At 43.6% G+C, this 27814-nt stretch overlaps 1 protein-coding gene and 1 pseudogene across 1 annotated transcript; one reads left to right on the top strand and one right to left on the bottom strand.

The window, feature by feature from the left end:
- Positions 1-414: 414 nt before the first annotated feature.
- HHIPL2 (HHIP like 2) lies at positions 415-26901 on the bottom strand. The gene is made up of 9 exons (XM_007988381.3): positions 26515-26901; positions 22338-22990; positions 20796-20939; positions 18794-19125; positions 17478-17604; positions 10110-10255; positions 5132-5213; positions 1772-1854; positions 415-1032 (listed from the first exon to the last, which is right to left on the bottom strand). Exons 1-9 carry the CDS (start codon positions 26833-26835, stop codon positions 752-754), a joined length of 2169 nt encoding a protein of 722 aa, XP_007986572.3. The 5' UTR covers positions 26836-26901; the 3' UTR covers positions 415-751.
- Positions 11766-13579, top strand: LOC119619697 (SAP domain-containing ribonucleoprotein pseudogene; annotated as a pseudogene).
- Positions 26902-27814: the final 913 nt, after the last annotated feature.

Here is a 27814-nt window from a genome sequence, read left to right as displayed (position 1 = left end):
ACCAAACTATCCATAAAAACTCCAGTCTCTGAGTTCTCTGTGAGACTTATTTGAGTAATAACTCCAGTCCTTCTGGTTGGCAGCCTCTGTGTTAAACTGTTTTTCTACTGCAATATTGTAGTTTCAGTGAATTGGTTTTGTCTGTGCACTACACAGGAAGAACCTGTCAGGCCATTACTGTAGTAAGTGCTGGAGGTACAGAACTGAACCTGCTGTTGTTCACTTCATGAGCTTTGGGCTGGGGAAAGGAGATACCACATTTAAAGGGTCTTTCCTTGTAAGCTTGTCACAGGCTTCCTCTTAGACCTGGGGTGAAGCAGGAGGGTGAAGTATGGTTCTTATGCAAGTGTAGTACAGCATGCTAGATTTCCTAATGTCAAACAAATATCCAGGATATCAAAGGATATGTGTCAGTTTGAACAAATGTTGATTTATTACCTCCGATTGTAGGCATTTACAAAACAAAATGGAGACATCCAGTGTGATTCCAAGCAGGCTCATGGACTAGTGCTCACCATAACCCAGGTGCACCAGCAATCCGGGATATGGTCTCCTACAGAAGCACTGCATACAGAGAAGGTGCATTTATTTATTCACCAGATAGCAAGATTTCCCAGGGAGAGGAAAACCACGCTGCCCCACCTCTATCCTGGCTTCCCAGACTTCTAAGGTCTTTATTCAGCAGTGACTTTCATTTGATGAGGTGGCTCTCCTCTCTCACGTCACCCTGCCAGCCACCTTGACCAATAGCTCACGGGAGACTTCTGCCAGCTCGCCTCTGCTCTGCTGATGGCCTCATCCTGCCACTGTGGCTTTTCAGGCTCTTCCTCCTCTTGCCCTGGGGGACTTGGGGCCCCACTTTGGCTTTCTTCTTTGTACCAGGCCCTCGCAGGGTATTCTTGCTGCTTGTAGGAGAAGCCAGCTTCTTGGAGGAGCCTTTCTGAGACAAACCCTGGGCTGTGCCGGAAGCTAAGGTTGCAGATTTTCTAGCAGCTTTCTCTGATTGCTCCTTTAGCAAGTCCAAGACTGTCTCTGAGAAATCAGCATTTATTTAGTGAAAAATATAAGTCCCAGAAAGTAGCTATAAGAGAAACCTATAACTGCATTAGAGTTCTTTAATATAAATTCTTTTTATTAATACTTTTTAATTCCCTAACTGGCCTTGATCTAAATATATGAGCTTTTTAGAAGGGTCACTCCAGTGATGCATGGTTCTGTTTCCTTAAGATAGTATCCTTCCCCTGTAAGTCTTTCCTGACTCCCCACCCTGCCCCAAGGAAACATTCCTCATTCTAGGGGCCCTCTCAGTGCCCTGAACATCCTTCTATACCAGAACATTACTGCTACATTTATTTCTTTATTTGCCTGCACTTCCCATCCCCACTCCTATGTAACTCTGAATTCCTACACGTCATAGGCTTTAAGTGTTCATTGTTGTATCTCTAGGGATAAGCATAGTTCCTGCCACAAAGTATGAAATGAATGATGCCAAATGAATGAATATATGAACGATTAAATGAATGAATCAACAAATGAATGAATGAGTGAATGAATGAATGAATGAATAAATGAATGAATAGAGGAAACCAGTCACAGTGCAAGCGGGTATCCTCACACTCGTAACTCCTCTGTTATGCAGAGGAGATGTATAGACTTAATTTCCCTCAGGGGGTAACTAAGACTCCACCGTGGGAATTATGGCCTGCTTGCTGAGGGCACTGCCTTAGCCTCCACACCAGGGCCTGAGCCTAAGACTCAAAGATGGACTCACTGGCGAGTGGTTTGAATGGGATCCGCTTACTCTTGGTTCTCACCGGCACTGGCTTGTATTTGCACTTGCCTGGGGGTGCCCGCCTAAAAACACAAACAGAAAGCATGAGGACACAAGACTCTGCAGATGCAACCAGAAAATCAAGGTCACCAGAGGGTGTATATTTGCAACAATTGGGGTCAGCCTTTACTTATCCATGGGGATGGGGTAGATGTAATACGAAATATGCTATGAGCTCAGAAGGAGAGGTAAAAGGGCACAGACAGAACAGGGCACCTCAGGCCCTTGAGAGACAGTGCAGAAAGGGAGTTAGGAGTATGGGCATGGTGGCAGTCAAAACGGGTTCACATCCTTGTAATCAGGGGCAAATAAACCTTGCTAAGTCTCAGTCTCCACATCTATAAAATGCAAAACCTAATATTCCCCATCTTCCTAGGAACAGTGCCCAGCACATAACAAGAGTTCATGGATGAGGCTGATGATGAGGATGATTCTGCTGCTGCTTCTGATGGTGGTGCTGGTGACTCCCTTTAAAGAAAATGTCTTCAAGAACTCAAGGCACAGCCCTTAAGCAATGCCTGCTTCTCTGCCTAGTAACACACATATTCTTAAACTGCTTGTCCCCGGGTGCATCTTCTAAAATAAAAGGGACTTTGAGGACAGAGAGTACTTCCACTGTAGAGAGCAGAGCTGGAACTTCCCAGCCTGTCCCCATTGCCTTCTCTGCCTTGCTCCAACTCTATCTCTCACTGCCATCCTCCCAAGTCCAGGTGAAGGGGAAAGAAAAGGTAATTGTATTTATTTAACAAACACTTATGTAGTGCTTAGGCACTATTCTAAATACTTTGCAAATATTAACTCACTGAGTCTTCCTAACAATGCTGTGAAGTAAGTACTATTACTATACTCATTTTACAGAGGGGAAACTGAGGCTCACACAGGCTAAGAAATAGGCCCAAGGCCACACAGTTAGTCAGTGGCAAAGCCAAGATTCCAAGCCCAGGCTCAAGTCCGTGTTCTCAACCACTGTATTTAGCTACCCCTAAAGGAAGGGTAGGAGGAAAACAATGGGAGGGAGAAATGGATACATAAATTAGTCAGGTGCCCTCAAAATGCTGGGAGTGACGCATTTAGTGCAAAGACAAGCTGAATAAGTAATCAGAGCAGAATCTGGTCCACTTATAGAAGCTTTAAAAAGTCTATGTGATTCAATATAGTTATAACTGAACGGAGGGAGTAGCGCTGAAATGACCTGTCGACAAAGAGAACTGAGTTCCTATTCCAGGCTCCTCTTACTAGCTGTACCTGGGGCAAGTAATTTAACTTAACTAGACTTCAGTTTCTTTATCCATAGAGTGAGGATGTTAACCTGCCTGGTTGGAGTTCTGTCAGCATTAAATGATAGCCCGCATGCATGGCACTTAGCACAGTGCCTGGCACACAGGAATAACTCCATAAATGTCAGTTTTTTAAAAAAAAAAGGTGAACGAGTAAGGATGTCTTCAGTGTGAAAATGCTTTATGGGCGCTTTCCGTATGGCTTCTCACAGCTGCTCTTGTGAAAGTGGGGAGTTAAATTATCTGCCAGCTAAATCAGAAAACTGCCAAAGGAAAGAAAAATGGATTCACATAGGAAGCCTATTAATGGAAAGAGAACTCCCCACCAAGGCATCATCAACCATCAGAAGCACTTTAAAGACCCTGAGTCTGCTCCAGCTCCTAAGCCCAGGATATGTGCACAGAAGCAGACTCAGCAGTGGAAACAGCCCAGTATTAAATTCACCCCTTGGCTATCCACCCTCCACCATCCGCACATCACCCCGGGCACAGCCTCAAGACTCTTCCAGGAACTTCCAAGAATACACAAACTGAGAGCCCTGTGGCCAAACAGAAGCTGAGCTAGAGCTGGCCCCAAAGCCCTAACCAGTGGCTGGACCTATTTGCCTCATGTCTACTGTATGCCAATCCAGATGTGGGTAACATAAGCCTCAGGGGAAAATTTTCTTCTGTAGGTCTATCTGTAAGCTAATTCAGGGGGAGATTTTCTTGCTTTGGCAAGAATTTCCAGATAAATCTAGAGCAACGGGGCAGGGTGCGTGGTGGCACACACCTGTAAATCCAGCACTTCGGGAGGTCGAGGCAGGTGGATCGCTTGAGTCCAGTAGTTTCAGATCAGCCTGGGCAACATGGCAAAATCCCATCTCTACTGAAAATACAAAAATTAGCCGGGTGTGGTGGTGCATGCCTGTAATCCCAGTGACTTGGGAGGCTGAGGCACATGAATAGCTTGAACCCAGGAGGCAGAGGTTGCAGTGAGCCAAGATCGTGTCACTGCAGTCCAGCCTGGGAAACAGAGTGAGACTCTATTAAAAAAAAAAAAAAAAAATCTAGTGCACTGCCCAGACTCCTCAGGATGGATACACTGCATCGCCCTCCCCGGGGCAGATAACCTGACCCAGACCCAACAACCTCTCAAGCGGGAAGTGGTATTGTGGCTTTTGCCTGTGCTGGTGGAGGTTGGTCAGCCTCTGAGAGAGATAAGCAAAGAAGCAGAAGGAAACAGCATAGAGCCCAGCAAGTGAATAAACACTAAACTCCAGAAAAGGTCAGTTGGAGCTACTAAGGAACTTGGCAGTTAAATGTATTTGCCAAAGACCTGGAGATCTGCACCAAGCCCAGGGGACAGGGGAGCAGTACTTACTCAGGTGCTTAGAGGTGTATGTCTGTTGTTAGATGACCTCAGACAGACACTTCTAGAAGCATATTTTTTAAAAAAAAAAATAGCCTATCATGGTGGCTTACGCCTGTAATCCCAGCACTTTGGAAGACCAACGCAGGTGAATCACCTGAGGTCGGGAGTTCGAGACCAGCCTGACCAACGTGGAGAAACCCCATCTCTACTAAAAATACAAAATTAGCTAGCTATGGTGGTGCATGCCTGTAATCTCAGCTACTTAGGAGGCTGAAGCAGGAAAATCACTTGAACCTGAGAGGCGGAGGTTGCGGTGAGACAAGGTCGCACCATTACACTCCAGCCTGAGCAATAAGAGTGAAACTCCATCTCAAAAAAAAAAAAAAAAAAAAAAAAAGCCACAGACCTAGACTAGGTCAGAAAACCCTAGAAAGACTCAAGGTCTTCATGTCCAACTGCAAAGAGACCGTTTCCCAAGTATTTCATAATTTCTATAGACTCATTGTCCTATGCCATTATTTGTCCAAACTGCTTTTCATCTAGAACATGAGTTTGCTTCATCAATAATTTTTGGTAATTTGAGGGACAGTGAGGATTGTTTTTATGGCCTGCCATGGAGATAAGAAATGAGAAAAATGCGTTTGAGAAGAAAATGACATCAAATCTTACCTTGAGGGGTCAACAAACTTGTAAATAGATCCATGTGGTGCATAGGCACTTGGGTAAGAGGTCGCCAGGAAATACAGCTCCCCTAAGGCAACAAAAATAGACAGGCAATAACGGGACATCAGGCAGCACTGAGACACAGAACTGGATGCACAGAAAACGGTCAAAAAGAGGTTATGGCCCTAAAATGCAGTGAGCCCCAAGAATGGAATCCCAGAAACCTAACTGACGTCTGCTTCGCTGGGCTGTGAGCTCCTTGAGGAGAAAGTCCATCTTCGAACCCCCAAAGACTAGCTGAGTGTATGGCCTAGCAGAGGTAATTTCATGTGTATGTTTGTTTATCAAACCAAACAGCTTTCTCCCTTATCACCTCCTTGCTCTCAGAAACTTCACCTCAGTGAATCTCCATTTCCTTCCTTACCTCTTTCCTCTGTGAACACTTGGATACACACAGTCTGCAGGCTGAGGACCATCTGTCAATCACTTTATTTTGTCCCTTCTTTAGTCATTTTGTTTCCCTTCAGCCTTACTCCCATTTTCCTCTTTCATTCCGTCCTTGAGTTCCTTATTTCCTGGTGACCCTCCCCACTCTCCACCTCTTCTCTTGGTCTTTTCCATGTCCCACAAAAATCACCTCTACCCACTCTCTCCTGTATCTCTCTGATGTGGTTTGGCTGTGTCCCCACTCAATCTCATCGTGACTTATAGCTCCCATAATTCCCACGTGTTGTGGGAGGGACCCAATGGGAGATAATTGAATAATGGGGGCAGCTTCCCCTATACTGTTCTCCTGGTAGTGAATAAGCCTCATGAGTTCTGATGGTTTTATATGGTTTTATAAGAGGAAATCCCTTTCTCTTGGCTCTCATTTGCTCTCTTCTGCCACCATGTAAGATGTGCCTTTCACCTTCCACCATGATTGTGAAGCCTTCCCAGCCATGCGGAACTGTGAGTCCACTAAGCTTCTTTTTCTTTGTAAATTACCCAGTCTCAAGTATGTCTTTATCAGCAGTGTGAAAACGGACTAATACACTCTTAGAAAGAGCCCCGCTCCTTCCCATTTCTGCCAGTTGGAGCTCTGGGAAATGTTCTTTTCTCACAGTAACTACCTCATTCCTCCTTGCTTTCTAGTTATTTGTGAGGGACATTATGCTGTGGGGTCATAAGCCCCATTGGGGAGTCCCAGAAGTCTGGTTTGATTTCTGATAACACTAGTTCCTCTCCATACTATCTTGGGAGACGTCTTCACCTGCACAGCCCTCAAGATATTTATTCATTTGTAAAATGGGGATCACAATGCCTCAAGTGATTGTTAGGTATTCAATTAGAAAGCGTTAGATAACCAGGCTGGCGCGGTAGCTCACGCCTGTAATCCCAGCACTTTGGGAGGCTGAGGCAGGTGGATCACCTGAGGTCAGGAGTTTGAGACAAGCCTGGCCAACATGCAAAACCCCCCTCTACTAAAAATACAAAAATTATCCAAGCGTGGTGGCGCACGTCTGTAATCCCAGCTATGCAGGAGGCTGAGACATGAGAATCACTTGAATCTGGGAGGCACAGGTTGCAGTGAGCCAAGACCACATCACTACACTCCCAGTGCAGTAGGCAACAGAGCGAGACTCTGTCTCAAAAAGAAAAAAGGTGTTCGATAATCGTAGTTATTACTTTCTCATCTCTCTGACCCAATGTTTGTGCCATTACACTGAATTAAATTCACTTGCTGTTATGTGCCTTACACAATTCTTTCTCAATTTTATGAAAGAAAATGTCTATTAAGTTGCAATTCTGAAAAACCTAAGGCTTTATACAGCTCTGGGTTATGTAAGCAACTGATTTTTTTTTTTTTTTAAGACAAGGTCTTGCTCTGTTGCTGACTGGAGTGTAGTGGCACAATCATGGCTCACTGTAGCCTCCACCTCCTGGGCTCAAGCAAACCTTCTACCTCAGTCACTTGAGTAGCTGGGACTACAGGTGCATGACACCACATCAGGCTCACTTTTTAAACTTTTTGTAGAGATGGGGTCTTCCTATGTTGCTCAGGCTGGTCTCAACCTCCTGCACTCAAGGAATCCTCCCAGCTCAGCCTCCCAAAGCAGTAGGATTACAGGCATGAGCCACCACACAACAGCTCTAAACAACTGCTTTTTGTGGAGAACAGAGACCAGTGTTTGTCTTGTGCTAAGTGTGAGCCTCTTGGTCTTTGCATAGCCACTACACAGGGTAGCAGCTGCCTAACAGACTATGATTTGTGTACTGACAAACTAAATTTATCATCTTCCCCATGTAAGAGATCTGATGAATTAGGACACACCCTCCTTCAGAGTCAGTTTGCTCCGTCGGAATGGGAACCCCAGGCACCATCCGGAGTGATTCTACCATTCGATAAATGTGGTGTCTAAGAAAGGTCCACGAGTACATAAGCAGGGGCCCCTCAAGACCATGCAAAGGCCTTCCTAGTCTAAAAAGAAAATTGAAAACCCTGCCTATGCAGGACTGCTGTTTGTGTAAATTATATGTCTTCCACATTCCGTAGACTTCCCATTTTATTTTTAGGTTAAAACAATGCTAGAGGTGAATTTCATCTGTAGTATCCAACTGATAGTTTTAATATATGTCTTAGGGGAGAAAAACAACAACAACAAAAAACTATAATATGCCATGTAAAACAAAAATGCATGCTATACAAATTTACTGCAAACATAATTCATTTGACCAGCCCTCTTGGGAATGTGCTTCAGTGACTGACTTTCAGAAATCCCATCAATGAATCCTCAGCAATGGGCAGCTCTGCACCATTACAGCTCAGCAGTAATTCATACCAGCTATCAACTCTCAGGACGTGAACCGTAGGACGTGACCCAGGACGTGAACTGTAGCCATAGGTGAGGCAGAGCTCGAGTTCCAAGTAAAAGGTGACTTACCTAAAGCCAGTGGACTGGTAATAAAATAATGAAATAATGCTCAGATCTAAAAATGCCTCTCAGAGGAAAAGAATATGCCAAGAGCAGAAAATATGAATCAGTTTATGCAAAAACACAAGAGCAAGCAACTCTGGGGAAAAAAATAATAATAACCTGCCTCAGGAACAGCCTCATTAGCCTGAGGGCCGCCCTTGGGCAAAGGCTTGGGAACACTCTGGCAAGTCTACCCCATAAAATTCAGCCAAGGACTCTGTTTTGTTTGCCAGATGTACCATGACTGGGTTTTTTGGCTTTTTTTTTTTTTTTTTAAACTGTTTTCTACTGTGAGACATCTACAAGCACAACAAACCAAGTCACCAAAGCCAAGAACAGCCACAGAAGATGGCAGCCCAGGATCCCTGGGCAGACTCTGGGGGTCCAGCCTCTGGGGGGTTTCACCCACGGCGGTGTCCGGCAAAGGAGAGGCCCCACCACTGCCTGTAGCTTTCACATCACTCTCTTTCCACTGGCCATCATCCTGCCAGCTTGTGGTTTCTCTCCTTTTTCATATGTTTGGACTTCCAATTTGAAACTCACATAGACTTTTTTCTGTTAAAATATTTGAACTTCCCAAAATTCTTGAAGTTTCCTCTGCTCCTATAAAACATTCATCTCAAACTATCCGTTCATCAGCTAACTGAGAGGAAAGGGTCTGGGAGATGACTGGGTCTCCTTATATCCTACTCAAGTGAAGGTCCCAGGCAGCCACCTCACAGCCCAGAGGGGAAAGAAATCAAATATTTCAGAATCCTTTGAGACTCTGGTTTATACCTACAGAGAATCTTTTTTTTTTCTTTTTTTCTTTTTGATTGGTTTTGTTTTCTGTTGTTTAATTATTATTTTTTTCCACCTATAGAGAATCTAGATGTGGAAGGGACCTTGAGAGATCGCCTTATTATCTCTGCCTCTAAACATGATGATATCTAGTGCCAAATACTGGAAAGTTCACTGTCCTCAAATAAAACAAAACAAAAATATTTAAAATTTGGAAACTTTATCTTTCCGAGTGAAACATAACTTATGTAAAGCTGAAGTTAAAAATCGGTTTTCTGATGATAAAATGTTTGGAAACGTATTAGAACTGAGTCTCTCTGGGTCTCTCTCTCATGTACATGTGCACATCATGCTTCACTGAAGCCCTTAACACGTGCCTAGTCTGTCTATTGAGGGACCTCCTACCTAGATGTCTACCTTTTTCTCAGATTTCTAAATAAATAAATAAATAAAATCCTCCTTTGCTCACAAACTCTTGGCAAGGTCAGGAAAGAGCCTGGCCCAACCAGTGAGATGATCACTAGAGGTCCGTTTCCCAGACAGCGCCGGCAGCATAAACACCCACTGCCCATTTAGTCTGGTCCACTGTTGGCCCTTTCCACATTCCTAGAACTGCGGTTCAGCATAGATCTCCCCCTCACAGTGAGTTGTGTGGTTCAACCTGGAAGGAGTAGTCTGGCATATTCAGTCTGTTTCTTCATTGGTGAAATGAGCATTATAATTACATCACGGGGCCAGGCACCGTGGCTTACGCCTGTAATCTCGGCACTTTGGGAGGCTGAGGCAGGCAGATCACCCAAGGTCAGGAATTTGAGACCAGCCTGGCCAACACAGCAAAACCCCATCTCTACTAAAAATACAAACATTAGCTGGGCGTGGTGGCAGATGCCTGTAGTCCCAGCTGCTTGGGAGGCTGAGGCAGGAGAATTGCTTGAACTCTGGAAGCGGAGGTTGCAGTAAGCAGAGATGGCACCACTGCTCTCCCTCCTGGGTGACAGAGCAAGACTCTGTCTCAAAAAAAAAGGAGAAAAAATCAAAAGTAATTTTATCATGGGGGTGTTATGATTACAAAATAAGGTGAAAAACATGACGTGCTTAGAATAGTATCCAGTACATTATAAAAGATGACTAAGTGATAGTGATCATAGTAGACGTGATAATTACTATTTAAAATAAATGTTTAGTTGATGCCTGTGATTATCCAAGTTCCAGGAAGTAGAAATCAAACAACTCTGTACATATGTTACCTGCTTCATCTTCAGCAAAGGAAATGATGAACTTGCTATGGGTGCTGATCAGCCCTGGGAAGGCACAGGACGTAGTGCTGCCCAGGCAAAGATCCCGCTTCTTCCATTTCTTGGTTTTTCTATCTTCCTGCAAAGCCATAAGTCGACTAGATGAAAATTAAAACCTTATGTTTTAGGAATCCATATATCCACTCTGCAGAATACTTTTTCTCCTAGAATCAGGGACCCTTGAGTACTAGGACTGAGTCTCCCATTGAGAGATCAATAACTAGCTTCCCTCCAAGCAACCAAAAAGCTTCTTCAGAGATATTTCAATCACCCACTTGCCCTAGATGTGGAAGTTCATGTTCTATTATAAAAGGAGTTTGGGCCAGGCCCAATGGCCCACACCTGTAATCCCAGTACTTTGGGAGGCCAAGGCAGGCAGACCACTTGAGGTCAGGAGTTCAAGACCAGCCTGGCCAACATGGTGAAACCCCCATCTCTACTAAAAATACAAAAATTAGCCTGACAGGGTGGTGCACGCCTATAGTCCCAGCTACTCGGGAGGTTGAGGCACAAGAATGGCTTGAACCCAGGACGTGGAGGTTGCAGTGAGCCAAGATCATGCCACTGCACACTCCAGCCTGGGTGACAGAGCGAGATTTTGTGTCAAAAAAAAAAAAAAAAAAAAAAGAGTTTGATTCACTGCACTGTGTAGGCTGCACCACTACAAAAGACTGATCTTATTTTTATTAGTTGTGTGACCTTTGGATAGTTGCCCAATATCTCTAAGCTTCAGATTCCTCATCTGTAAAATGGGGAGTGATAACATAATTTACCATAGGGGAGAATTTTGAAGGTTAAATAAAATAATATACATAAAGATCTCACCAATGTGTGTGGCACATTGTAAGGGTTAAAAAAAAACTACTGTTATTATTATTGCTGTATGCTTATATAGTAGCAGAAAGATGCTTCTTATCCCTCTATCATCTATCTGAACTAAAAACAGCTTTTTAGAAGAAAAGGGAAAGGAAGTTGGTTAAACCCAGGGTGCTCGTCAGAATCACCTGGAAAGTTTTATGGAAACAGAGATCCCAAACCCAAGGGATTTTTATAAGTACACCTCAGTTAAGAATCACTGCCTATGACTGGGTGCAGTGGCTTATGCTTGTAATCCCAACACTTTGGGAGACTGAGGCAGGCAGATCACCTGACCAGCCTGACCAACATGGCAAAGCCCTGTCTCTACTGAAAATACAAAAATTGGCCAGGCATGGTGGCACGCACCTGTAGTCCCAGCTGCTTGGGAGGCTGAGGCATGAGAATCGCTTAAACCCAGGAGGCAGAGGTTGCAGTGAGCTGAGACTGCACCACTGCACTCCAACCTGACTCCGTCTCAAAAGTAAATAAATAAAGAAAGAATCACTGCACGTTAACCAAATGATGTGCGTATGGGGGCAGTAGTGAATGGAGGTTGTAGGGAGAAAAACATAAAGAACAATGAAATCCCAAAGATCTAGTAAGTGATGATAAAGGACCTGACCAATTATTCATTTTACTCCATCTCTGTAACTAAGAATTGCAGCATAAAAATAGAACACCTTTTCTAACAGGGACTAGATTTACTCTCCCATCTTAAACATTCCAAAACCTGCACAAGATAGAATAATAATGACTTCAAAGATACTGAAGATCAGGCAATATAGGAGTATGTTCTCTGAGATATAGGAAACAAACAAGGTAAACCCTATGATTGTTCCAGCATACTACCTTGAGAGTGTCCAGCACAGAAAGGGAAAATACAGGCAAAGCCTAGCAGGCTCCTTGAGCTGAAAAGACATTGCTGAGAGTCCAGGAAGACCAATGCAGTAAGAGATTGCAGGATAGATACTGGAGAGAAGAAAATTGCACAGAGAACGAATGCCAGAGAGCTGCAAAAGGTTCCCCTGAAGTAATCGTCAGCATACTCAACAGCAGGTACATGTGAGAAAATATTTAAAAACAAAGGAAAGATTTAGAAGAAAAAGTACTTAGCATTTACTTGGGATCAGGAATAGCATAAGTAGTGAGGAATAGAGCTCAGTAGTGAGGAACAGAAAGCTCTAGAAAAAGCACTACCTTGGTTCTGTTTAGTAAATAATTAGTAGCAAGACCTGAAAGAATCACACTACTTCCAAATAACTATGTCTCCAACCAAAATTCAAAATCATTTATTGGAATACAAGAATATCCAGCACTACTAAGTTAAATTAATAATTTCTGGCATCCAATCAAAAATTACGAGGCAAGTAAAGAAGGTGGTGAATAGAACCCATAATAAAAAGTAAAATCTGTCCATCGAAACTGACACAGAACTGACGAAGATGTTAAAATTAGCAGACAAGAACATTCAAACAATGATTCTTACTATATTCCATATGTTTAAAAAGTTATATAGAGATATGAGAGATACAAAGCAGACCCAAATCAAGTTTCTAGAGGTGAAAAATATGTTGAGATTACACACACACACACACACACACACACACTCTCAATGGGATGAATGGCTGGCTAGACATTACAAAAGAAAAGATTCATGAACTAAAGACATAGCAATAGAAACTACCCTACATGAAACACAGAGAAAAATTTTTGACATAAATATATCATCGGTGAACTGTGGAACAACTTTAAGCAGCCCAATATACATGTAATTAGAGCCTCTGAATAAAAGGAGAGAAGGGAGGGGTAACAAGAGAGCAACCAAGACGGTGGAGATCCATAAGCTGAAGCTTGCTGAACTAAGGCAAGAATATCTTGCTCATGGTTTGGAGACCAAGGGAACAAAGCAAGATCTTATCCACAGACTCCAGGCATATCTTGAAGAACACGCTGAAGAGGAGGCAAATGAAGATGTTCTGGGAGATGAAACAGAGGAATAAGAAACAAAGCCCATTGAGCTCCCTGTCAAAGAGGAAGAACCCCCTAAAAAAAACTGTTGATGTGGCAGCAGAGAAGAAAGCGGTGAAGATTACATCTGAAATACCACAGACTGAGAGAATGCAGAAGAGAGCTGAATGATTCAATGTACCTGTGTGCTTGGAGAGTAAGAAAGCTGGTCGGGCAGCTAGGTTTGGGATTTCTTCAGTTCCAACAAAAGGTCTGTCATCTGATAACAAACCTATAGTTAACTTGGATAAGCCGAAGGAAAGTGCTCAAAGATTTGGTTTGAATGTCTCTTCAATCTCCAGAAAGTCTGAAGATGATGAGAAACTGAAAAAGAGGAAGGAGCGATTTGGGATTGTTACAAGTTCAGCTGGAACTGGAACCACAGAGGATACAGAGGCAAAGAAGAGGAAGAGAGCAGAGCACTTTGGGATTGCCTGATGAAAAGTCCTTGATACTTTCTGTTCTCCAGTGTTTTCCATTTCTCTCATTCTTCTTGGTCACATATATGCCTGAATGTACAGTCATGTGCCTACATCCTGCCTCGCAATGAGGGAGCACATACCCCAGGTACATCTGTGAACTGCAGCAGCAGTTTGACTTAATGCTGTTTCAGCTTTAAGGTTGTTGTGTTTTTGTTCTTGGTTATGTAGCTTGTTAATAAAAAAAAAAAAAAAAAATTGAAAAGAGAAAAAAAAAGGAGAGAAGGAGTGGGAGACAGAGGGAAACATATTTGAAGATAAAATGGCCAAAAATGTTCCACATTTCGTGAAAACTATAAATTCACAGATCCAATAACTGCTACAAACTCTAAGCACAAGAAATATGAAGAAAACCAAACTAAGGCATATCTTAATGAAATTGCACAAAACTGATGATAAAGGGAAAATCTTAAAAAGCAGTCATAGGGAAAAAAATGAAATATTACATATGAAGGAACAAAGAGAAGTCTGGCAGCAGATTTCTCATTGGAAATGATGCAAGCCAGAAAATAGTGGGGCAACCTCTAAAGAATCAAAGAAAAAAACATGCTGACACAGACTTCTATACCCAGAGAAAACATCTTTCAAAAATGAAGGCAAAATAAAGACTCAAAAGTGAAAAGAATTCATCACTATAGACCCCATCAACAAGAAATGTTAAAGGAAGTTCTTCAGACAGAAGAAAAATGATATCAGATAGAAACATGCATCTACCCAAAGGAATTGAGAGCATTAGGAATGATAATATTCTTATTGCCACTGTAACAAATTACCACGACTACAAATTACCACAACTTTGTGACTTAAAACAACATACACTTATTCTTTTATAGAATTGGATGCCAGAACTCTGAAACGGTCTTCACTGAGCCAAGATCAAGGTGTTGGCAGGACTGTGCTCCCTCCAGACGCGCTGCAGGAGAATCGATTTCCTCACTCTTTCCAGCTTTTGAAAGCTGTCCCTATGCCTTGACTCATGGCCCCACATCACGTCACCTTTTCTCCCTCTGCCTTCATTGTCACATCACTTTCTATCTCTCACATCTTCAAATTTCCCCCTACCTACCTCTTCTAAACACGCTTGTAATTTCATTTAGGACCCACCCAGAAAATCCAAGATAGTTCCCCAAGTCATATACAATATGTTCTGGGACCACAGTAAATCTAAAATAGAAATCAATAGCAGAAAGATCTCTGGAAAATCTTCAGGTAGTTGAAAACTAAATATCTCACTTTGAAATAACTCATGGGACAAAGAAATGAAAAGGTAAATTAGAAAATATTTTTAGCTGAATAACAATGAAAACACAATATATCAACATTTACAGGATGCTGCTAAAGTAGTACTTGGGGGAAAATTTATAGCACTAAACACATATATTAGTAAAGATGAAAGGTCTCAGATCAATAACCTCAACTTCCATCTTGAGAAACTAGAAATAGAAGAGCAAATTAAACCCAAATCAAGCAGAAGGAAGAAAAAAGAGAAGAAATCAACGAAATAGAAAAAAACACAAAAGTAATAGGAAAAAAAATCAATGAACACAAAAGCTGGTTCTTATAGAAGATCAATAAAATGGATAAACCTCTAACCAGACTGATTTAAAAAAAAAGAGAGAAGACACAACTACCAGCTGTACCTAGAACAAGACAAGTGACATCACCATAGTTTCTATAGATATTTAAAGAATAATAAAGGAATATTATGAACAAATGAATGCCAATACATTTGACAACGTAGACAAACTGGACAAATTCCTTGAAAGGCACAGACTACCAAAGCTCACTCAGAAAGAAATAGATAAACTGAATAATTAAATCTAATAAAGAAATTAAATTTGTTATTAAAAGTCTTTTCACATAGAAAACTTCAGGCCCAGATAGTTTTTCTTGGAATGAAGAACACATAAGGAAAAATAATACCTATTTTACACAAACTCTTCCAGATAATTGAACAGGAATACTTATTCTATAAAGCGTGTTTACCCTGATTCCAAAGTCTGACAAATATATTACAAGAAAGAAAAACTACAGTTCACTATTCCTTCATGCACATAGATTTTAAAATTTCAAACAACGTGCCAGCAAATCAAATCTATATATATATAAAGGATGGGACCAGGGGCAGCAGGTCATGCCTGTAATCCTAGCACTTTGGGAGGCCAAGGTGGGAGAATAGCTTGAAGCCAGGAGTTCAAGACCAGCCTAGGCAACATAGTAAGACTCCATCTCTACTACAAAAAAAAATTTTTTTTAATTAGCTGGGTGCCACCAGCTACTTGGGAGGCTGAGGTGGGAGGATCACTTGAGCCCAGGAGTTTGAGGCTGTAGTGAGCTATGATCGTGCCATTGCAGTCCAGTCTACGTAACAGAGCAAAACCTTGTTTCAGAAAAAAAAAGATAATGCATTATGACCAAGTGGTATTTTTCTCAGAATGCAAGACTGCTCTAACAATTTTTAAATCAATTGACGAAATTCACCATATTAAGAAACTAAAAATTTTAAAAGCCCACATGATTCATCAAAAGATGAAAAGAAGCCTTTGACAAAACCCAACATCTATATCTAATACAAATTCTCAAAGGACTAGAAATAAAAGAAAATGTCCCCAGCTTGATAAAGGGTGTGTAGAAATCACCTACAGCTGACATCATATTGGTGTGATGTCACACAGTAACATCACACCAATATGATGGTGAAAATGAATGCTTTCCCCCACTTCTACTCAACACCGCACTGAGATTAAGCTAGAGCAGTAAGCCAGTTAAAAAAATAAGAGCAGGCTTCCAATTCAAAAAAAAAGAAAGTAAATACAAAAAATTCGCCAGGCGTGGTGGCGGGCGCCTGTAGTCCTAGCTAGTCGGGAGGCTGAGGCAGGAGAATGGTGTGAACCCAGGAGATGGAACTTGCAGTGAGCTGAGATCGCGCCACTGCACTCCAGTCTGGACTCCATCTCAAAAAAAAAAAAAAAAAGAAAAGAAAACGAAAGAAAAGAAAGAAAGCAAAAGTGTCTATATTCACAGACCTTCTAATAAAATAACCTTCCACATAGAATATCCGGTAGAATCTATAAAAAAGCAATCAGAATGAACAAGGAGTTCAGCAAGGTTGCCAGATGCAAGCTCAATATAAAAAAAATTCTACATACTAACAATTAACAATCAGAAACTGGAATTTAACAAAATAACATTTACTATAACATCAAACACTAAGAGATAAGTAAATATGCAAGATCTCTACACTGAAAACTATAAAATATAGTAGCCATGTTATTCACAATATTTCATAACTGGGAATAGCCAAAATGTCCATCAGCAACACAGAGAATAGATGAATAAATTGTGGTGTATTCATACAATTGAATTTTACAAAGCAATAAAAAAGACAAATTACTGATACATGGAAACAACATTGATGAATCCCACAGACATTGCCAAGTTAAAGAAGCCAAGCACAGAAAGAAGAGTCCATACTATAATGATTCCATTTATATACGAAGTTCCAGAAACAAAACTAAGCTGTGGTGGGAGTGCTTATCTCTGGCTGCGGGGTGTGTGTAGGTGTGTGTGTGACAGAGAGAGAGACAATTTATTTTAGGCCTGGATGGCTACATGTACATATTCACTGGGGACGGGAGACAGGCTGGAGATCCCTTTGGCATGTTTGGAAATGCTCAGAGCAAGTAAGCTGGATGGAAGCTGGGCCCCTGTCCCTTTAAAGTGAGCCCCTGGTATGAGAGAGAAACAGAGAGAGAGAGAGAGAGAGAGAGAGAGAGAGGCAATAGAAAAGAAGGAGCCTCCTAGGGTGATGGAAGTGTTCTGCCTCTTGATATGGTTGCTGGAAATATGAGTGCATACATTTGTAAAACATCATACAACTGTGCTCCTACATGATTATATTTCACCATATGTAAGTTATACCTCAGTAAAAGTGTTCAAATAAAAAGAGAGAGAAGGGACATCAGTCCTTCCTTACCCACTCATGAAGTCTCCAAAGATATATAGGCCATTGAGATTTGGGGATTCACAACCACGATAGACATAACCTCCCGTGACTGACTTCCCCACTGCGTGGCCATAAGCATAGATTGGCAGAACATCATCTGTCCAGGGGAGAGGAAAGAGAGTGAGAGTCGTGGCCTAAAATTGAAAGCTTCAAGGAGGAAGAAGGGGACTTTTTAATGCAGTTGCCTAATTCAGTGAAGAACACTTTACCTCTTGGTCTTCAGTAGGACAGGCAAGCAAGTAAATCATGTTTATTGTTCTCAATAGGCCATTCACAATATTTGCAAGCTTCCTACTTAACTGCTATCCTTAGGCAGAGAGGAAGCCAAAAATTCCCTCCATCTATGAGGCAGTGACCTGGAAATCTACATGGCTAAGTTTTCCCTGTAGGTTGATATGGCAGATACCCTGGTTTAAGGATATGGAAAATATTGTCACAGTCTGTAAGACTGCTTTATAACTCAGAGGACAAGAAAAGACTAAGAAGTAGTAATAGAGTCAGAACACTAGAATTTTGAGCCAGGTGGAGTTTCTAAATCACACCTTGATTATTGGTGTTTAGAAAGTGTCCTGGGCTGGGCATGGTGGCTCGCACCTGTAATCCCGGCACTTTGGGAGGCTGAGACAGGTGGATCACAAGGTCAGGGGATCGAGACCATCCTGGCCAACATGGTGAAACCCCATCTCTACTAAAAATATAAAAATTAGCTGGGAGTGGTGGCACATGCCTGTAATCCCAGGAGATTGAGGCAGGAGAATCGCTTGAACCAGGGAGTCGGAGGTTGCAGTGAGCCGAGATCGTGCCACTGCACTCCAACCTGGTGACAGAGCAAGTCTCTGTCTAAAAAAAAGAAAAGAAAGTGTCCTCTTACTTGACTGTATGCAGAATATCATTTCAGTGGCCTGTACCAGTTGGGACATAAATAAAAACATACACCAATTTTGCTCTGCCAGTGGTTCTCAAAATAATATGCCTAAAATTAATGTGGGTAACTTATGAAAATACAGATTCCTACGTCAATCTTATTTCTCCAATCTACCCAAAATTCAAATTCATTAGGTCTGAGGCAGAGTCTAGGAATTCAGTCTTTTCAAATAGCCACTGCCGAGATGTCTCTGGTGCCAGTGAGTGGCTGGAGGACGGATTGGAGAAGCACTACACCACAGGACACGAACAAGGCGTGATTTAAATGACCTGCAGGGCAGGACATTCAGGTTTTATTCCCCATCTCCACCTCCAGCCCGCTCCACTCATCCAAGAAATCACCGAGAGAGCTTCTTACTTACCCAAAGAGGCATTGTGACAAAGTTTTTTGTCATAACATGCAAACCCTTCCTTTGCTCTCCAGCCGTAATTGCCGCCTTTCACAATGAGGTCAACCTCTTCAAACCTGTTCTGGCCCACGTCCCCACAGAATATCCGGCCTCGACCGTGGCGCGTGATGGGGTCCCCTCGGTCCACAGCACAGCGCCACATGTTCCTAATCCCATAGGCATAGATGGCAGGGTGGGCCCCTGGCTCAGAAACAAACGGATTGTCCGAGGGGACTCGGTACCGCTTGCCATCTGAGCCTGCCCTGTTCACATCGATCCTTAAAACTTTTCCCAGCAGGGAACTTCTGAAAGAAAGAAGGCCAGGAAACAGAATCAGGTAAGCAAGGAAAGCCACAGGACTGGAAGAGACAATCCACAAGGGCCGACCCATAGTTGATGCCAAGAGACTGCTAAGGATCACATGGGAAGATGTGACTTCTTATTTTCCTTTTTTTTTTTTTTTGTACCAGCAAGAATGAGCTTGAAGATTTTCTTTTAAATCTATACAAGATATTTAAGACTGCCCCATGTTTGGCTCGAAAAGAACTACGAGGCAAAAGTTTGATGTGATCTTGGCCCATCTGACCCTGAGCAAGTTGCAGCTTCAATTCTTATTTTAATGATGAGGACAGCTACTCTCTGATTTGGTCTAATATGACAAATTTTTAAAAGGAGCTAGTTACATTGTTTATTCTTTATTTAACAACCTGGTCAGTTAAAAGAACAGAACAGAAGCTTTTGAGAGGCTCTGCCAATGACTATGGTCTCTGGGACTGACTTTCCTCATTTGAAAGTCAGAGGAGAGTAACTGATGGCCTTGTGCCACTGCTTCCTATGACGATGAGAAATTTCACACTCAAGTAAAGGGTCTGGAATCTAATGGACACATGATAATCAGAGGCTGCTATTATTTTTAATATATTGGCCAGGTGCAGTGGCTCATGCCTGTAATCTCACATTTTGGGAGGCTGAGGTGGGCGGATAGCTTGAGGCCATGAGTTCAAGAACAGCCTAGGCAAAACAGTGAGACCCCATCTCTATTTCAAATATATTGCTAGATAAATATTATTTACCTTGCAGTGTGGTTTTGATATAAGGGTTAAATGAGTTATTGTGTACATAGCGTTTAATGCAATTATTGAATCACAGTAGGTATTTGACAAATGTTAGCTTTGTATTATTATTAACCTCAATATTTCTATTACTAGGAACAATAGAAGCCAAGTGCTTACTGGGTGCAAAGGGCAGAAGGACCACATGACCTTTATCTAGGCAACACAGCATCACTGGGCTCTGGCGCCACATCGTGTGGGTTGGGATTCTATTTTTTCCACTTACTCATTGTATTACCTCTGTGCCTCCATTTGCTTGTCTGTAAAATGGATACTATTATATGTATACTTCATATGATTCATTCATTCCCTGTGTAATTATGGAAAGGCTCCCTTGTGCCAGGCACTGTCCTAAGTGTTGGTGATATATCAATTAACAAAATAGATATTAGATATAAATTCTTGCCCTTGAAGGTTGTTAAAATTACCTTCTCAAATGTACTTAGACCAGTGCCTGACAAGCTGCAAGCACCCAATACACATTGGCTCTCAGTAGTTAACTTCTCATGTGTCTCCAAGGCCTAGCACAGCACCTGGAACATGGTGTTCAATAATAATATTGAGTTGAATTGAATTAGATGATTAGTGTGGTGAATAATGACGTGGTAATATATATATTTTTAAAATCCCGAATTCTCCTTTACATAACATTCTGACAGTTATATTGAGCATCAATGATATTAACTACCAAAATATACTATGTCTGAAATTTATGGAAATGAAAACCAAACGTTCCTCCCATTGCCTCAATGGAGTGGACTACATCTTGCAGCATGTGATTTGAGTTTGATGCCATCCCTGCAAAAACACCGTACCAGGGGCTCACTCTGAAGGGACAGGGTCCCAGCCTCCATCCAGCTTACTTGTTCTGAGCATTTCCAAACAGGCCAAAGGGATCTCCAGCCTGTCCCCCGTCCCCAGTGAATATGTACATATAGCCATCTAGGCCAAAAAGAAGTTGTCCGCCATTATGGTTTGAGGCTGGTTCTTCGATCTCCAAGATGACCCTGGAAGAGAAAAAAGAAACCATGCATTAGGATTTGACACAAGCTGAAGTTACATCCTCTTGAGATACCCAGAAATGACTAGTCCAAGCCACCAAGATTTGCCAAGTCAGCCAAGACCTGCTTCTGAGTTTTTGAGGATCACAAAGCAGGTAGATTTGGGGCTCTGAGATGACCCTTTTTTCCTGGTATAACTCTTTCATGGCTCATTTTTCTTTTCTCTCTCTCTCTTTTTTTTTTTTTTTTTTTTTTTTTAGACAGAGTCTCACTCTGCATCCAAGCTGGAGTGCAGTGGTGCAATCTCAGCTCACTGCAACCTCCACCTCCGGATTCAAGCAATTCTGCCTCAGCTGAGAGCCTCCCGACTCTGGGATTACCACCACATCTGCCTTTTTTTTTTTTTTTTTTTTTTTTGAGCTGGAGTCTTGCTCTGTCACCCAGGTTGGCATGCAGTGGTGTGATCTTGGCTCACTGCAACCTCTGCCTCCCAGGTTCATGCAATTCTCCTGCCTCGGCCTCCTGAGTAGCTGGGACTACAGGCATGTGCCACCATGCCTGGCTAATTTTTGGTAGAGACAGGGTTTTTCCATGTTGGCCAGGCTGGTCTTGAACTCCTGACCTCAAATGATCTGCCTGCCTCAACTTCCCAAAGTGTTGGGATTACAGGCATGAGCCACCATGTCCGGCCTCATTTTTCTTTCATACCATGATTTAATGAGCTGTGGACCCAGCCAGGGTAACAACCGTCCTTTTCTAGGGCTTGCCCTTACTCTCTGCCCTACCAGAATGCTCCATCCTTTCTTTCGAGCAACTTAAGAGGGGTTAATCTATGAGTTCCTTATGCTCTTTGCAATCTTCCAACCTGTCTACCATGGGAAAAGAGGCAAGGGAGAAAGGAGAAGAAGGGGAAAAAAAAAAACGCAGAGTGGTAGGGTGGAAAGAGCTTAGGGTCAGTTAAAACTGAGTCCTCACTTGGCCGTGCAGCCGTAGCTTGATGGTCTTGTGCCACAGCTTCCAGTTAGAATGAGAAATCCCACATTCAAAGTAAAGGGCCTGGGATGTAATGGCCACATAATAATCAGAGGCTACTATTATGTTTCACATGTTGATATTATCTATAATTCTTTCTCAGACCCTTATGACTGTTGGTCCTTGCTTACCCTTTGTAAAGACAGACAAGTATGTCTTTATTTAGGGTAACTGTAAGGTGATGGCTACATCCCATTAAACAGCCTTAACTCAAGAATCTAACTTGGGCCGTCCTCAATCCACAGTGACTCCTTTCTCAACAGTTGCAGTAGTTCTGTAAAATCAGTAAAATTCCCCTCTATTATCCCACAGACCTGGTGGGCATTATTTCGGAACACAGTACAGCAGCAGGCTCTCATGAGTACCTCTCACCTCTCTGATTTCAGGTCAGCTTTGTTAGGATCAGCCCGAGAAACCTTCATCTGACTAATCCGGATCTTTTCTACCTTCTTCTTGTCCAGGCACGAATAATAAATATAGAACTTGCGATTGTGGCGGAATTTGGGGTGAAAAGCCAACCCCAAGAAGCCTCTCTCATCCCCGATCCATGGGGTGGTCAACACGATGTTCTTGAGGTCCAGGAAGGGTTGCTCCAGACGACTCCCATCAGGGAGATAGACCCACACCACTCCTACCTGCTCGGCAACAAAGACGCGATGGGTGCCGTCCCCGGCATGGACCATGGAGACGGGGTTCCTCAGGCCGTTGGCCACCTCGCTCAGGCAGAGCTGCAGGCAGCCCCGAGGATCCTGGGCCACCGCGCCCAGGTTGCGGTTGAGATAGTCGTTCCTCAGGACGTTGGGGAAACAATAGTCCTTGTCAGGAAGATCCAGGAGGTGGCAGAAGCGGACACCGTCCATTCCGTGAGACTCCTGGAGGCCTCGGTCATTGGTCAGCAGGGAGATGGCGGAGTGGCAGTTAGAATGGAAGGCAGAGCAGTAATCAGAGCAGAGGCCGGGGAGATTCCGGAGGGGCGTCTGGGGGTTCTCGGCGTCATAGAGGTGGGCCGCGTAGGGCGAGCACTCCTAGAAAAGAACGCGGAGCTCAGGTTCAGCATCAGACCTGCCATACCGGCGCTTTGAGCAAGCTCACGTTTTGAGCAAGCAGAAAAGAAAAAATGGTCCTTGGGGAAAAAAGTCAGGATTCTGGAGTTTTTGTTACCAACTGCTGCTAAAACTCTTCTCTGTGATTTTCTACCCAGTTAATGCTCCTGGAAGGCAGAAAGCAGGGAAAATCTCTCATATTCACTATGCTATCTCTAACATTTCAGCTAGTTTTTGACATTTAAAGTTTTATTAAATTATGCATGAATATTTTTTCCAAAAAAATTACTAATTTCTAGATCTCTTTCTTTTTGTTTTTTTAATTTTCATTTTATTTTATTTTTCATAGAGACGGCCTCACCATGTTGCCTAGGCTGATCTCAAACTCCTGGGCTCGAGTGATTCTCCTGCCTCCTCAATCTCACAAAGTGCTGGCATTTACAGGCATGAGCCACCGTGTCAGCCCAGCCTCATTTTCTTATGGATGCTGTATCTACTAAGATTTTATTTCTTTACACAAATATGAAACAATTTGGCAAAAATTTCATATTTGTTCAAATATGGTTGTTGGAGATACAGTGTTAATTTAATTTTTCTGTGCTTTTCCATATTTTTGGAATATTTTACAATGAAAAATAAAATTATCAGAATGGACATTGGATGTATCACTCTCGGAGATTAGGTGTCTAGCAATTTCTTCAATTATTTATTTAAAATATTTCAGTGTTTAATATGTGCAAAGTACCATGCTGGAACCTATACACATTTGAATTGTGGCTATGGGACAATATGTCTGCTCCTTACACAAACATATGAGGACTATTTGCCCAAAGGAGTAGCTGCTACTCAGACCTCCCTAGACTATAACACTTTTTAGAAGGAAAATAGAATATTGTGAGCAGATGAGTGACTCCCAGTAGTGATGAAAGGCAGACGCAACTGAGATTAGAAAGGTAAGAAAGTCCAATTCAAAGGGTGTCGTTTGGAGCCGTGCGTTCCAGCAGAGTTCACCTATTGGCCCAGAAGCCCCCTTCTGATCACTAATGACTCTCCTGAGCCAGCCAGTCTGCGCAGAACCATCTCATTCACCTCTGTGCTCCCATCGCTTCACAAAAGGACCAGCAGCGTTTTTCATGTATATGTGAGTTCCCTGTTCTGTCTTATTTCCTCTCATTGTAGATTGCAGAGCCAGCTTTCGGTCATTGGGCAGAGGGGAAGAAGGAGCCCAGAGATTCACAGGCTCCCCTCAGGGTGTCTGTTTCCATTTAAGACACTTATTACAGCAGCTGTCAAGAAGCAACATGACCGACCCACTCTTAAGTGTCCCCTTACTCATTCTGTCCACTCTCGGAGAGTGGGAAAAAGAGAGAGGGGAGACTGAATTAAGGATCCAATACTAGAGAATAGAAGGGGGCTGTGGAAAGAGAACCACTACTATGGCACACTCTCATGCAGCCATTTAGAGTTTGCAAAGTTGCTTCTACTCAATTAGCACAGTAACTAAACAGATACTTCCCTACTTTAAAGGAAGACAATTAAAGGCCATAAGGTCTCTGGCCAGGCACAGTGGCTCACGCCTGTAATCCCAGCACTTTGAGAGGATGAGGTGGGCAGATCACCTGAGGTCAGGAGTTCAAGACCAGCCTGGCCAACATGGTGAAACCCTGTCACTACTAAAAATAAGAAAAAAAAAAAAAAATGGCCAGGCATGGTGTCACACACCAGGAGTCCCAGGTACTCAGGAGACTGAGGCAGAATTGCTTGGACCCGAGAGGCAGAGGTTGTAGTCAGCCAAGACCATGCCACTGCACTCCATCCTGGGTGACTGAGTAAGACTCTGTCTCAAAAAAAAAAAAAAAAAAAAAAAAGATCCCTATGTGACCCTCCTGTTGAGTCTCTCTTACGTGCCAGGCACTGTTCTCTGCATTGACTGGGATGCAGCAGGGAGCGAAACGCACAAAGTCTCCTTCCAATGGAGCATATAGTTTGGGGACCTCAGAAAACCATTAAGTAAACAAGCCAGTGCTGCTCTTACTATACTTTAGCATGGTGTGACTGAAAGGGCACAAAACTTGGAGCCTGAGCATCTAGCTCTGTGCCCCAGGATTGTTTTGCCTTGGGTAAGTCATCTAAACTCTTGAGCCCTCATCAGTAAAATGAGGATCATAACAACTGCCTGCAGAATCATTGCTGGGTACACACTACATGTGTTGGGGAAGAAAGAGGACCTTACAAATGGGAACGAATAAACATGTGTAGGATTGTTTGGCTGAAATTGTTCTTATTCCTCAAATCTCTGAAACAACAGAACTGCTGACTTTGACTTTCTGAAACGTTATGCAAGAGGGAAGGGTCAGGGGTATACATTTTTACTAGGGGAGATCTCAGAAATAAACATTCTCAGTGCTGCTTGTAAAAGCTCAGCTTCTACCCTAATGGGTATCCTAGAGTTAATTCTCCAGGAAACAGCTGAGGAGTGTTTCCAAGAGTGTAGCCCCAGGCGGTGCCACCCAGGTGGCTGACTTTCTGGGCTAGACTCAGCTGTAATTCTCTCCTGGACTCTGGGAAGCTCACTTAACCACTCCACATCTGTGTGGCAGTTACGGTGGTCAGCAAGTTCAGGAACAGTGGTCATGAAGAGACACCCGTGGATAGCCAAGTCATGGTGCTGACAAGCCCAAGGGGTCTCAGTTCAAAAGGCTGCCTGGACTTCTTGTCTGTCCTCCCCAACATCATTAGAGGGGTCCTCCCCAGGCAACCTCTTTCATCAGCTTTCCAAATGCTGACCTCTCTCCATTAACCCCCAAACATCCTCTTCCTACAAAGTCTGTGTGTGCAGGCTACACCCGTCTTGTTTTCAGGCTGAGCTCAACCAAAACGATGCCTCCCAGGGATGTGGATTTTGGCTGTTGGGCAACCAGGAGAAGCAGAAACTGTGAGTCACTGTTACTCAGCAGCTTGCATCTCTCTCTTCCAGCTCTGGAGTGCTGGGCAGACAGAACTCTGGGGAGAGTCCCCAACTCCTGCTGCCACCATCGTGACACCAGAGATGCCCTGGCACAAATCAGCCAGATGAGAAAGGACTGGACCCCAACAGATGCCACCACTCCCTCCCTTAATGCACTCGGTAAATGCCATGAGTATAAGTGCCTAACTCTCTGAGCACCACAGAGGATGCAAATAGTTATTTGCCATGCACCGCAGAGGGCCCGTGGCAAATAATGGCTGCTCTGAGAGCTCCGGGAAGAGTATTGCTCTCATCCTCCTGGAGCCTGGAGAAGAATCAGGGCCAGCAGAATCCCAGAGGGAGAGGTTTGGGGAACCCATGGAGACCAAATTCAGAACACGCTCATGTCAGTGTGCGCATCCAAAGATGGCAGCTCAAAGATGAGGCACCCGGCACTTGAACTTCTAAAGGGCTGGGCTCCCAAAGCACCCTCCGCTCAGGACCCACACCATGCAACCCAGCACCCAAACCCCTGGGGCTGGAAGGCACTTTTCACTACCTGGCAAAGGATGTCTTTAATGTAATCTCCACACAGCTCATGCCTCTTCAGATCAAAATATTCCATGATGTCCCAGTACCGGGCAGCGATGCGGCGGTCTTTGTGCTGGTCACAGCAGCCAAAGGACTCATAGTCAGAGCAAAACTCAAGGTGCAGAAGGGGCTGGAAAGGGGGCCCATAATCCAGGCACTGGGGGTGTCCCTGCAGCAAGCCCACCTGGCCCAATAAGAATATGAGGCAGAGGCAGAGAATGCCAGAAGAAAGCCAGGGGGCCCAGCAATGCAGACCACCACACAGATTAGGAGTGGACATTCTCAGCATTGTGGCCTTGGGAACACTCGGGCTGCTGTGTTTGCTCAGGTTGGCTTCCCTGCCCTGCCCAAGGTCCTCCCTCTCTTCCTCTCCCCACTCCACCCCGTTTTCTCCTCCTTCCTCCTCTTCCCCGCCTCTCCCTGCTAAGGTGGTTTCTGAGCAGTGTCCCTCCTGCGGGCTCCCTTTGAAAGTAGTGGGAGGTGTCCCTTCCCCCTTCCCCCAGCCCATCTAAACATGAAGCCCCACTCTAGTGCTGCTAGTGTTATGGGGGCACACCTTTGCTTAGCCAAAAGTGCAATGGCGTCAGTGGCAGAGGTGCTCGATTCCTTAAAACTGGGAAAAATTCCTGCTGTCTGTGGGGATGCCCGGAAATTCACACTTTTTTACTGTTTCTTCACAGGCTGAGTGGCCCAGAGTCAGCATGAGAACACCATATATTACATCATCCCAGACTTCACGCTCTGTAGAAGGAAAGCTTCAATGGTTCCTACAGTGCTGAAGGGCCCCAAGGGGGTGGGGCATATGGAGGGGCCATGGCAGGAGGCGGGGTGTGCTGCATAACTCCTGGGATCTGGCAAGGTGTATATTTGGAATGGTAGAAAGAGGGCATTTCATGAATCTTGCATCCACAGTAAGGACCAAGGAGAGGAAAGAGGACACAGTGAAGGAAAAGAAGGGGAATCTTAGTCCATGCTGCTGTAACAAAACACCACAGACTGTAATTTATAAATAATAGAAATGTATTGTCACATTTCTGGAGGCAGGGATGTCCAAGATCAACAAGGCAGTAGGGACTGGCCACGGTGGTTCATGCCTATAATCCCAGCACTTTGGGAGCCTGAGGCAGGAGGATTACTCCAGCCCAGGAGGTTGAGACCAGACTGGGCAACATTGTGAGACCCCATCTCTACAAATGCAAAAAGAAAATTAACCAGGCATGGTGGTGCACACCTGTAGTTCCAGCTACTTGGGAAGTTGAGTCAGGAGG

Source organism: Chlorocebus sabaeus, chromosome 25 (assembly GCF_047675955.1).
Source record: "Chlorocebus sabaeus isolate Y175 chromosome 25, mChlSab1.0.hap1, whole genome shotgun sequence".
NCBI classification, from domain to species: domain Eukaryota; kingdom Metazoa; phylum Chordata; class Mammalia; order Primates; family Cercopithecidae; genus Chlorocebus; species Chlorocebus sabaeus.
The sequence above is the reverse complement of the archived record's forward strand: the minus strand, read 5'-3'. Positions and strand labels throughout refer to the sequence as shown.

What these genes read in the sequence shown, in the direction of transcription:
- HHIPL2 (XM_007988381.3), bottom strand. Translation starts at nt 26,835, where the DNA reads ATGCTGAGAATGTCCACTCCTAATCTGTGTGGTGGTCTGCATTGCTGG. An exon ending in TTTGGAAATGCTCAGAACAA is followed by an intron (nt 19,126 to 20,795) that starts GTAAGCTGGATG and finishes TCTTTCTTTCAG; the next exon opens with AAGTTCCCTGCTGGGAAAAG. An exon ending in CTTTGCTGAAGATGAAGCAG is followed by an intron (nt 5,214 to 10,109) that starts GTAACATATGTA and finishes TTGTTGCCTTAG; the next exon opens with GGGAGCTGTATTTCCTGGCG.